This window comes from Dromiciops gliroides, chromosome 3 (assembly GCF_019393635.1).
Source record: "Dromiciops gliroides isolate mDroGli1 chromosome 3, mDroGli1.pri, whole genome shotgun sequence".
NCBI lineage: Eukaryota > Metazoa > Chordata > Mammalia > Microbiotheria > Microbiotheriidae > Dromiciops > Dromiciops gliroides.
Window position 1 is genome coordinate 454394018 of NC_057863.1, and position 13342 is coordinate 454407359.

General features: G+C 39.4%; 1 protein-coding gene across 1 annotated transcript in view; it reads left to right on the plus strand.

Annotated features, from left to right (window-relative positions):
* The first annotated feature begins 3160 nt into the window (after positions 1-3160).
* The window catches only part of IFIH1 (interferon induced with helicase C domain 1), a 95146-nt gene continuing 84964 nt past the window's right edge, over positions 3161-13342 (plus strand). The window contains exon 1 of the mRNA XM_043998878.1: positions 3161-3916. Within this exon, the coding sequence (XP_043854813.1) occupies positions 3464-3916 (453 nt within the window). The 5' untranslated portion in view covers positions 3161-3463. The remainder of the gene's footprint in view (positions 3917-13342) is intronic.

Sequence of the window (13342 nt, forward strand, 5' to 3'; positions counted from 1 at the left end):
CTACAGTCTAATTTTTATCAACTTTCACTGTCAAATGGCAGAAAGTTTTCCTTATAACTACCCTGAATCCATCACTGAATCTATAGGGAAGAGAACAGTTGATTATCTTTATAAACATCTTTCACAAACTAGAAGCCTTTTCTCAGTTTTCTCTAAAGCAAGCAACTGAAGTTAATTCACTCTTGCTCATATGTTTTCCCCAAAATCTTAAATTAAATTTGTGGGTTTTGGCTCAAACTCCTCAAAATTTTCTGTATGCCTATTTCTTCTTAGAGCTCAAAAGTAGGTAAAACACTCCTGAAAGCATTTCATCAGTCTTTCCCTGCTTCTGTAACAGGAATCGTCTTCTGTGTCTGCTATTTGCCTCACATAGAACACCTATTTTTCTCTACTTAGGAAGCTAGGTGGTGCAGTGGATAAAGCACCAGCCCTGGATTCAGGAGGACCTGAGTTCAAATGTGACCTCAGACACTTGATACTTACTAGCTGTGTGACCCTGGGCAAGTCACTTAACCTCCATTGCCCTGCAAAAAAACAAAAAACAAAAACATATACTGGGGCAGCTTGGTGGTGCAGTGGATAGAGCACCAGCCCTGGAGTCAGGAGGACCTGAGTTCAAATGTGACCTCAGACACTTAACACTTACTAGCTGTATGAACCTGGGCAAGTCACTTAACCCCAATTGCCTCACTAAAAAAAACAAAGCAAAACAACATATACTACCAATCCTTGAAGTCTTTACCCCCTCCATAAAATTATGTTGCTGTTGTTAAGTCATTTTTCAGTTGTGTCCAACTCTCTGTGATCCCACCTGGGGGTTTTCTTTGACAAAGATACTGGAGTGGTTTGCCATTTCCTTCTCCAGCTCATTTTACAGATGAGGAAACTGAATCAAACAGGGTTAATTGACGACCACAGTCATACAGCTAGGAAGTGTTTGAGGTCAGATTTAAACTCAGGAGAGTTTTCCTGACTCCAGGTCCAGAACTATTCACTTTGCCACTGGGGACAAGCTAACAGTGATCTATTTCTCAGTTAACCTTTATTGCTTAGTGACTGTAAATTAGCATTATAGAACCCTTTATTGCTTAGTGACTGTAAATTAGCATTATAGAACAAGTACTATCTTGCTTAATAATTGTTTCACAGGTATTTGTTTTGTTTTCTCAGTTAGATTATAAACTCCTCCTTGAACAGGGATCATATTTTTAGAGATTAAGGCATAATAATAATAAAAAAAAATCTAGGTTTGAAATCTTTCTGACATTTAGTAACTGCATGACCACGGGCAAGTCATTTAACCTCTCTGAGTCTCAGTTTCCTCATCTGTAAAACGGGGATAATCAAATCTGTAGTACCCATCCCACAAGACTGGCAGAAAGCTCATTTTCTAATATGTTGAAAGTGATTTGGATTCCACGAAGACTTCAAATTTCAATTCTTATGAGAAAATCTTTTAGTGCTGTAAGTCTCCCCTTTTTAGTTTTGCAAAGCGCTTTATAAACATTTTCTCATATGAGTTTCACAATTCTGTGAAGTAGGTACTACTGAAATTATCACCATTTTACCCTTGAGGAAACTGGGGCTTGGAGAATTTAAAAAATCTGTCCATAGCCACAGAGTTAATGTGTTAGAGGTAGATTTTTGAACCCAGGTCTTCCTAACTTCAAATCTAGATCACTCTTCACTGTAGCATACTGCCTTTCAACATACAAAGTCAGCTATTATGATATCTAGTAATTCTCATATCTTTATTAACTCTACCACTGTGCTAGTCTCATAGTACATACTTGGTAAATTTGTCTTGTAATTGGTATATTCCTCTTCCATTTATACATCCCAGTGTCAAGCAATCAATGAGCATTTTTTTGATCATTCCCTATGGCAGACCAACTGAGGTAGGTACTGAAAGAGTAGAAGTAAAGGAATATGACATACTCTTTTACCCAAAGGAGCTAATAATAAAATTCCTTTCTATGCCAATGTTTTATTGCAAACTTGTATTTGGTTAGTGCTTCATTATGATCCCTCTTGTTGCTTTCTTTCATATGTTTGATTAATATATAGGTAACAACTTCCTGTCTGATTTTCCTTCACATGAGAATGGAACTTCCTAATATATGAATTGCCCAAACACTGTCTATCTTTCTCTCCCTCTCTTGAACCCCTCCCCCTTTTTTTCTCCCTCTTTTTTCTTTTTTCTCTCCTCTCTCTCTCTCTCTCTCTCTCTCTCTCTCTCTCTCTCTCTCTCTCTCTCTCTCTCTCTCTCTCTCTCTCTCTCTCACATACACACCTTACAGAGCTGCCTGGAGGCACAGCTTAAATAACTAGCTCATGACCACACTACTCCAAGTCTGGGCCACTTGCCATTATACTCTCTGTGTGTCTCTGTCTCTGTCTTTGTCTCTCTGTCTCTGTCTCTCTGTCTTTGTCTCTGTCTCTCTGTCTCTGTTTCTCTGTCTCTCTGTTTCTCTGTCTGTCTCTGTTTCTCTGTCTCTCTGTCTCTGTCTCTCTGTCTTTGTCTCTCTGTCTCTGTTTCTCTGTCTCTCTGTCTCTGCCTGTCTCTGTCTCTCTGTCTCTGTGTCTGTCTCTGTCTCTCTGCCTGTCTCTCTGTCTGTCTCTGTCTCTGTCTGTCTGTCTGTCTCTGTTTCTTTGTCTCTGTTTCTCTGTCTGTCTGTCTCTGCCTCTGTCTCTGTCTCTGTCTTTCTCTTTCTGCAATGATTCAGACTTGGACTTCAAACACAGAATAGTGGAGCTGAAAGGGCCGTTGGAGATCATTTAGTCCAACTCCTGAGTTTTACAGAGGGAAAAAAATAAGGTCTGAAAGTAACCAGTTAGTCCTTGGAGTGGAGGCTGGGGCGTACACATTGGGTCTGCAGATTTGGGGACGGACAAGGCACTTCGTGGACACTGGTTAGTTTGCCTTTCCTGCGATCCAGAGCTTCTTTGTTGACTTACAAAATGAAGATGTAGTTTATTTTTGCCTCTGAACACCAGCGAGAACTCCTCCCCTAACAACCAGCCCGACTCCACCCCTTGCCCTTTACAGATGCAAACTGCCAAAGCCAGGAATCGAAACAGAAACTGCCCCATCCAAACTTTAAAAACCGACTTCCTCTTTGGGAGCCAGTCTCAAGCCTGGCGACTGAAACAGCAGAAACGTGGGCTGTGGGAGTGCAGAGAGGGGACAGGATAGTGTCACTGCACTGACCACTGCGACTGGTGGCCAGGACTGGGTCCGATCCCACAGAGTACCCGGGTTAGTTGTCCATCTGCGCCAAGTCCTTGGAAGGTCAGCGCCCGGTAGGCAGGCAGAGCTGGGAGCTTCTTGAGCCCTGCAATCACCTTGGAGACAGAAAGAACCAGTGGCTCTAAGAGGACAGGAGGAACGCGCAGAGGCGAGCGCGCTGAAGGACTGCAGCTCCAGGGTGACTGCAGTCCCTTCCCCATCTACCTGTGAAAGATGTCGAGTGAGTATTCCCCGGAGAAGAATTTCCTTAATCTGATCTTGTGCTTCAGGCCCAGGCTGAAGCAATACATCCAGGTGGAACCTGTGCTGGACTACCTGACTTTCCTGGGGAGAGTTGAGAAAGAACGTATACAGCGCACTGCTGTTACCGAGGGGAACGCGGCAGCCGCAGAGTTACTCTTGAGCACCTTGGAGAAAGGGACCTGGGGGCCTGGCTGGACTGAGGAGTTTCTCACAGGACTTAAGAATGGGGGCTGCTCCTTAGCTGCTCGCTATGTGAGTCCAGACCTCGCTGACTTGCCCTCGCCATCTTTGGAGTCCTGTTATGATCAGTGCGTCCAACTGCTGGACATTTTGCAACCCACCCTGGTCGACAAGCTTCTAGCTACTGATGTTGTGGACAGATGCTTGGAGAAGGCTCTGCTAACAAAGGAAGACAGAAATCGGGTAGGTGCCTCTTCAGATAGAGTCCTTGTCCCCCTTTGGTGTGCAGTTCTTACAAATGCAAATGCCTGTGTTGTACGTATGTGTGCTCACATGTATGTATTCTAGTCCAAGTATTTTGGGGGGTACATTTGACCAAGTTATTCTTTGACAAGATGATAGCTAGCTTGGTAGGATGAAAAGAGAAATTCTAGAGTTGGAGGACCTGGGTTCAAATTCTGTCTATCTTTATGGCCTTGGGCAAATCACCTAATCTCTCTGGGCCTCAGTTTTATCCTCTGTAAAAGGAGGGATTTGGCCGAGATAGCTTCTCAGGTGTCTTCCAGTTCTCGATCTACAACTCAGAAAACCTGACATGAGAGGGCTGTTCTCTTACTTCTTCCCAACCTCTCTCCCCTCCTGCCACATAGTATTGATTAGACATATGTGTGTGTATTCTTTATTATATACACATATTTATACACATACGTACCTCTAGTAAAGCACTTTTTGGAAACTGTTAAACACAGACTATTTTTGTTTGTTTGGGTTTTTGTTGTTGTTGTTGTTTTTTGTTTGTTTGGTTGGGGTTTTTTTTCTTGCGGGGCAATGAGGGTTAAATGACTTGCCCAGGGTCACACAGCTAGTAAGTGTCAAGTGTCTGAACTGGATTTGAACTCAGGTCCTCCTGAATCCAGGGCCGGTGCTTTATCCACAGTGCCACCTAGCTGCCCTGACAGACTGTTTTTAAGAGTGGGGACATTTTGCTTTCAAGTGTGTAAGGGAATTATTGTATAGCTGTAGTCTGGGCTTTATGGTCTCTATGATCCCTATCCAAACCCATTTAAACTCTGATTTCATCATGAAAAACTCGGGGCAGCTAGATGGCGCAGTGGATAGAGCACCTAGAGCACCGGCCCTGGAGTCAGGAGTACCTGAGTTCAAATCCGACCTCAGACACTTGACACTTACTAGTTGTGTGACCCTGGGCACTTAACCCCCATTGCCCTGCAAAAAAAAAAAAACAAAAACATCATGAAAAACTCATATAGTATTAATTATGTTTGGTATTTTAAAAACTGGAAGGGAGAGGTTCCCATATTGCAAGAATCAGTGTGCCTTGTAACAGGTCAAACATGCAGCACCCCTCTGACATTCTCTTGGGTAAGAGCCCTGCTGATTTCTTTCTTTGGTTTCAGAATGGAAACAATATAATTTTATACATTATTTTAAAATTTATATCTTATTTTTATGTCACTTAAATTTACTCCTGTATCTTGCCCATTCCTTTCCCTTCAGGTTATATAACCGTTAAAAAAGAAAGAAAGATAATGTCAATTGGGAAATGACTGAACAAGTTCTTGTATATGATTGTAATGGAATAAATACTGTTGTGCTATAATAAATAAATGACAAGCAGGATGATTTTAGAAAAACTTGGAAAGATTTACATGAACTGATGTAAAATGAAGCAAGGAGAACCAGGAGAACATTGTACATAGTAACAGCAATTGATGATCAACTATGAATGACTTAGCTATTTTCAACAATACACTGGTCCCAGACAATTCCAAAGGACTCTTGATGAAAAATGCTATACACTTCCAGAGAAAGAACTGATGGAGTCTGAATGCAGATAAAAGCATACTATTTTTCATTTTTATTGCATGTTACTGGATTTTTTCAAGTCTGTGTTTTCTTTCACAGCAAGACTAATATGAAAAATGTTTGGTATAATTGCATATGTATAACTATATCAAATTGCTTACCCTCAAAGGAAAGAGAAAAAGGAGGGAGAGAGAGAATTTAGAACTCAAAATTTAAAAAAAAAACACCAAATGTTTAAAATTGTTTTTTCATGTAATTGGGGAAAGTATTTTTAAAAATCAGCAAATATTATCAATGGAATTTTTAAAAAACTTGACAGTATATTCAATATTCCATACCTGTAGACCTCTCTCCCCCTTTTTTTGCAGAGGAGTGAAAGGAGATAGCTTTATATATTACTTCTTTGGAACCAAACTTGTTCTTTGTAATTTTACAACATTCATTTCCAGTTATTTTGTGGTTCTGTTCATTTACCTTGTAGTCATTATATATATTTTCATGGCTTTGCTTACTTTACTTTGTATCATGTTCATGTAAATCTTTCCATGGTTCTCTATATTCATCACATTCATCATTTCTTACATCATAGTAATATTCCATTATGTTTATGTAACACAGTTTAGTCATTCCCCACTTGATAGGCATCATTTCTAATTTTTTTTTAATGTATGAGGTATTTTATTTTTTCCGTTACATGTAAAGATAGTTCTCAACTTTTGTTTATTCTAATTTTTTACTGTGTCAAATACTGTGCTAAATGCTAGGTATACAAAGAAAAGCAAAAGGGAGTCGCTGTTCTTAAGGAGCTCACAATGTAATGGGGGAGACAACATGCAAACAACTATGTATAAACAAGTATATACAGGATAAATTGTAAGAAATCAACAGAGGGAAGGCACTAGAATTAAGGGGAAATCAGGAAAGTTCTCCTATAGAAGGTGGGATTTTAGCTGAAACTTGAAGCCAATGAAGAGGGAGTATTCCAGGCATGGGGGATTGCCAGTGGAAATGCCTGGAGTCATTTGCGTGAGGAAAAAGAGGCCAATGTCACTAGATCACAGATTATGTGGAGGGAACTAAAATATAAAAAAAAAAAACCTGAAAAGACCAGAAGAGACCAAGTTATAAAAAACTTTAAAAGTCAAACTGAAGATTTCTTATTTTATTCTGGAGGTGATAGGGAGTCATGGGAGTATACTGAGTAGGGGGATGATAAAGCCAAACCTGTGCTTTAGGAAGATTAGTTTGACAGCCAAGTGAAGGATGGACTAGACTGGGGAAAGACTTGAGTCAGGCAGACCCTAGCTATTTCTATAATCAAGTCATGATATGATAACGGGTGATGATAGTATCATATGAGAGAAGGGGACATATATCAGAGAAATTTCAAAGGTGAAATCGATGATGTATAGTAACAAATTGCTTATGGGGAAGTAAGAGAAAATAAGGAGTCCAGGATGACTAAGGTACTGGAAGCCAGGGAGCCTGAGGGACTAGTGCTATTGTCTCTTCTATAGTAATAGAGAAAGGGGGGGCACCAGTGTTTTTTGGGGGAATATTGAGTTCTTTTTTGAATATATTGAGTTTAAGATGTCCATTGGACATCCAGTTTGAGATGTCTGAAAGGTAGTTGGAGATGTGAGACTGGAGGTCAGCAGAGAGTTCCAGGAAAGATTTGAGAAGCATCAGCATTGAGATGGTAATTAAATCTATAGGAGCTAATGAGATCACTAAATGAAGTAGGATAGAGGGAGAAGAGAAGGGGACCAAAGACCAAACTCCAAGGGGTACATAAGTTTAGAAGGCATAACCTGGAAGATGATCCAGCAAAGGAGACAAAGAAGGAGTGGCCAAATAGGTAGGATGAGAACCAAGAGAGAATGGTGTCCTAAAAAACTATTGAGAAGAGAGTATCAGGGAGGAGAGAGTGATCAACAATGTTAAAGGCAGCAGAGAGGTCAAAGAGAAGTATTGGTGGGAGTCCAGAGCTGAGACCTGGCCCAGCATAATCAGCATTTTCATAAGGAGAACTAGGAACTCAAAAGAGGAGGATAGTATAGAATTGAATTAGTTGATCAAGGCATCAATATAGGGAAAAGAGAAGAGACTGGTTAGTGCAGGGTAGATGACCTAGGAGAAAACTGAGTGTTGAAGAAATTAGAGATCATGGTATAAAAGAGGAGTATGGTTTTATAAGGGAAGACAGAAGGAGAGATCAAAAGCCAGTAAATTATAGTTGGATAAGAGGATTTGGGAATTTTTGAACATAAAGGTGGTACATTTGTAGATGATGTGAAGATCAACAGTATGACCATCCTCGTGGCTGAGGTGGGGTGGAGTAGTTCATGGGAAATGAGAAGGTGGAAGAACTGAGTTAGGGTGATTGAAATCTCCTAGCATGAGAGTAGGGGAAGAAGAGAAAAATTGTGAACTGTGAATTGTGAATTGTGAACTCAATTGTGAATACTGAACTCATTGAGAAAGGAAGGGGAGTGACCTGGGAGTCTACAGACAATAGTTACCACCATTTTGAGTGGGTAGTAAATAAAAGTGTAGCAGGTATTAAGGGAGGACTAGCACCTCTGGTGTGAGGGCTTGCCAAGCCCTTTTTAAAGCTGCTCATCCACTTTTGGTGTATACCTCCCATCCAACTCTCACCTGTGGCTCCAAGAAGCTATAGCATGCAGTAGCTACAACCCAGTAAAACTGCTCAGCAGATGGGTTAGACTAGGTTGAGGGTAACTGACAGGTCTAAAATACATCAATGAGTTAGGGAGATGTCTACTCCAAGCACGTGAAGATGTTCCCCACTGTGGAATGACTGGATGAGAACAACTTGTTCCAGTGGGCATGAAGGCAGTTGAAGCGGGCACTGCGGAACACTCTGAATTTGGTCAGATATTGTAGACACCAAGGTCATCCATTGCATCCCTGGGTATTGCCAGTTGTCTTGACTTTTATCTTGCCACTGGACCTTCATGACTGGAAGAGAGAGTGAGACTGACAACTCTGTGTGACTCTGCCTCACTTAAATCTAATTCATGCTCAAATCAAGACATCACCCTTGCAATGTCATTGGTCCTTTTCAAAAAATGAAGGACAAACAACAACAATAAATACAAACAGCATGAACCTCAAAGGAAGAGACGTTAATAAGTAATGGAGGTAGAAGGAGAACCTTGAAGTGGCAATGGGGAGTAAGGAGTATTACAACTTTCCTTTCTTGACCAGTAAGCCAAGGAGAATGAATGAAAGTGCAGCTAGTTTGAAAGGGTGACCAAGTAGGCTTTGTCTTCAGGAGGGAGCCAGGTTTAATAATAGTAATAGCTAGTAGACAGAAGGAATAAGAGGTGAAAAGATTTAAAATAAAGGGAGTTTGTTACTTTTGATACAGGCATTCTGGAGGGCATAGAGGAAAGCCTGGGTGGTGTTTGGTTGAAACTTTGGGGTAGGAGAATTTTGGGGGCATAGGAATGAAAAATGAATGGGAGTGGACAATGATGTTTGGATGAAGACCTATAGGAGTTGAGTAACCTTAATTGTAACTTCCAAACCTTTTGGGTAAAAAGCACAATAAGAATGAAATCTCTTCCTTCTTTATCTAGGATCTGTGAAATCTATAGTTAAAGATCTAGAATCTTGATCTATGAACCTATGAATTTTATTTTGTTCATTTAAAAGCATTATTCCAAGAAAGGGGCCTGTAGATTTCATCAGACTGCCAACACTCCACCCAAAAAATTAAAAACCTTTACTCTCAGTAGATATTTTGCTAGCTTAGGGAATCATATGAGTTCTCTAGATCCCATAACAATTTTTCTTTGCTCATGTCCTGGTAAACTACCCTAAGAGCTTAATATCAGAATAAATGCTGAACAAGAACCTTTTAAAACTTAATCATATGAGTCAAAATCTTGTTCTGAATGCATGTTAAACAATGTGTTCTATGACCAAAGTCAGAGGTCATATCTTGAAGATATCACCAATTCAACAATTTTTTGAACAAATTAATTTTTAGGACCATCACTGCCATTGAGTTACAGGAAATGCATTAATCATCGTAACAGTCAATTCAGTTTGGTCATCTTATGGATCCTATTCAATCAACTTTTTATAGTCTTGGCAAAGATTGAAGCCAACATATAGATTTGATGGCCCAGTTTAACTGAATTATTTAATTTTACTCCTCTGTAATCTCCAAGTTGTTTTGTGTATTGAGAACCAGAAAGATCACATTACAGTAGTCCAGCTGGATATGACAAATGTGTACATCACTGTGGCAGAATCTTATTTTGGAAGAAAGTACACAGCCTTCAAGCCAGCTGGAGATGGAAGATGGCATTTCCAGCCACGGTACTGTTAGGGAGTCCAGAAGCAACAGAGTCCAGTAACACCACAAAGTTGTTTATATTTGCTGGGTATACTCTTCCAATTGCCAGTGAAGTGGCACTTCTCATTATTTACTCTAAATACTTCTGCCTATCAGCATCACTTTTGTCTTGCCTGGGTTGAATTTCTGCCAGTGAGATTTCATCCAAGATCTGATTCCTGGCAAGCCCTAGGACAGCTGGGAATAACGCAAGGGGACTGACACAAAGGCGATATAGAGTTAGGTGGCATTTGTGTATAGATGACACTCAAGGCCAGAGTGACTCACAACCCATAACCTCTCCCAAATAAACATTTCCAAAGACAGGAGCCATAACTAATGAAGAGCTGTATCTTTCAAGCTCTCTGAGGAAGATGTTTCCTTGTGAGTCTTTGGAATATTTCTGAGACAAATAACTTTGCCCATTATAATATATTTTTAGTTCCACTGAAGAGTGTGGTTGACATTGTCAGGGATAGTATACATCTAAAAAACTGCATATTAGCCTGTGGAAGTATCAGTGAATTTTAAATTTCTTACTAGAAGCAGGTTTTTTAGACCATGTACCATATTTAAAAGATTAAGATGCAGATACTTTTCAACTGGCTTAAAATTTAGATAAAACACTTGTGTTGAATTTTGAATCTTTACAGACTATATGTATCTTTCTGAATGATTCATGAAGAAAGACATAACTCTGGCTTAAAAAGATAATAATGGATAAACTGTTGAACTAATTTGCCAGCACGCCTCACTTCGACATATAAAATCCCAAGTTTACTTTGTTGTGAAAGGTGCATGTTTTTTTATATCTGATATATTTTTATATTTTATATAATATATTTTATATCTTAAGTTAAAATGTAGTGTATCCACAAAAGTCCTGCTTCAGGATCTCATTATGGTATAAAGATAACCCTGGGTTTTGAGATCAATGCTGGCAAAATTCAGCTCTGGTAAATTCTACCATGTGGCAAAAGCGGCTGTGAGTACATTCGCAATGACAGATTGAGTCTACTTTTGGAGGGCCATCCTAGCTACACATGGAGAGCCTGATCACTAGTAAGCTGGCTATTAGATGATAAATGACTTAGCCATAGCAATCTATGAAAAGAAATTGTCTCAACTCCTGTTAGTCCTCATTCTTTCTTCAATAACAATGGCATAATGGTGTTAAGAAACCACAGTTTTTATACTACCTAAAAACATGAGCTCAATTATTGGTAACCCAGATGTCATATCCTTTTCCAGTTACAAATGAGTTGAGAGTGAGCAGCTATGGGGTAGTAGAAAGAGCGTTGGACTTAAATTGAAGAGATCTAGGTCCTCATCTCAGGTTTGCTACAACTCATGTGAGGCAACTCATAAACTTTTCTTGGTAATTTTGTTTTTCTCATCTATAAAATAAAGGATATTGATATACAAGGTCCATTTTAGCTCTAAATCTGTAATCCTTCCAATATTGAAATGCTTATTCATAATCAGACCAGGAAAGATAAAGAAGCAGTAGCCAAACAGAAGGATGGCTTACAGATTCTTCTTGCAGAGTTAAATAAAGGAAATGGTAGAGTATGTCCAAAGGCAGCAAGAAACATTATTTTATGGGATATTTGGTCATCTGGTATTGTCACTCTACTGAGAACCCTTGTAAAAAGACTAATTGTAGGTCATGTGCCAACACCTTTTGCAGAGTATGGAAAGGAGGGAGAACAATTATACAAAGAACTCTATAAATTTCTCCAAATTAAATTAACTTTGCTACTCTATGACTTCAAAGCAAAGGTGGGCATGAGGGAGTATGGTAAAAAATATGTTTGGAAATATGGCTCAAGATTAACAAATGAAAGTGGCCAAAAATGTGGAGACAACACAGAAACATCACATTTAAATATAAAGAATACCTCCTTCAACAAGAGTGTAGGAAGGCAAGCAGTGATATGACTACCATATTTGAAGCTGATTATATTTTAGTACAGAGGAAATGAGTGCTCACTAATGTGGGAGTCATTTCTAGATCAGCTATCTGTATATAATGAGACCATTGATTTGAGTAACTAGATCTTTTTTTTTTTTTTGGTAGGGCAATGAAGGTTAAGTGACTTGCCCAGGGTCACACAGCTAGTAAGTGTCAAGTGTCTGAGGTCAGATTTGAACTCAGATCCTCCTGAATCCAGGGCCAGTGCTTTATCCACTGCACCACCTAGCTGCCCCCGAGACCATTGACCAGTAAGTCACTTAACCCCTATTGCCCTGCAAAAAAAAAAATGCTTTTGAAAACATTACATGTATCTATAATTAATTGGGCCTCACTTTCCTTATTGGTAAAAAGAGACTACAAGATGGCTTCCAAGCTCTTTTCTTGATCTAGCTCTGTGACACTCTGATCCTTTAAATGTTTCAAGTTTATAGAAAGTTTGGCAAAGGACCTAATTAAGCTCTACCCATTAAAGGATGAAACTGGAAGGACAACAAAGTAACAAAAACTGTTGACGATGTGTGAAAGTTTCTATAACAGTTTTCTCCCTCAGTAACTATAGAGCCTCTACATTTGTTCTATAACATCACAGTCCCGTGCCCAGTGTGCTACATGAAGAAACAAAAATGGCACAAAGAAAACCCATGTGGAAGAGGACAAAACCAAGTATGCACAAAGAAGATGCATGCTGGAAGGGATACAATTTTATAAGGGCATTGAGGAATGATCAGTTCCCAAGCCAGACAAAAGAAGTGAGGAAGGAATTTTTAAAACAATCACAGATGTTATCACTACTGAAAAAAGGTGATCCAGATATTAATAACCATCAAACCATCTCTACAAAAACTTTAAGAGAATAATCTGGAGTGTCAAGATGGCCAACATAGAGACAAGGGAGGCTGTGCCCAGTTGAATCCATGTTGTAACCTTGTTGAACATTCTTTCTCAGTTGTGGCTAAATAAGCTTCCTTAACTTTTTCCTTAACTTTGATCCTGATAAGTACTAAGGCTTTAAAGTTAATTGGCATTTGACACGCCTCCTTCATAGAACCCTTACTCCAAGACCTTAACGTGGTATGGGAGTGATGCTGGATTCTTGGATTCATGTTAGCATGGGGCATTAATGCAAGGCCTTGTCAATCAGCTTTGTATAGATCCTGTGAAGGACTGAGTGCTTATTGTTTGAGGACCAACCTAGCTAAATATAGAAAAACATCACCAAAAGGTTGACCACCATATGAAAGTTGGTGGTTGTTGTTTCTTGTTTGTTTCTTTTTCATAAAACCAAGCTCCAGCACTGATAATTTTCATCTTTTGTCATTTTTTCACAATTTGCTAGTTGTGAGGCAAAACCACAGAGTTTATTTTAATTTGCATTTATCTTACAAATAGTGGTTTGGAGCATTCTTTGTTATAGTTGCTGGTAGCTTGCTAGAAATTTTCCTTTGAAGACTGCCTGCTTTTACCACTTTTAATCTTTTTTTGTTTTTTGGGTGTT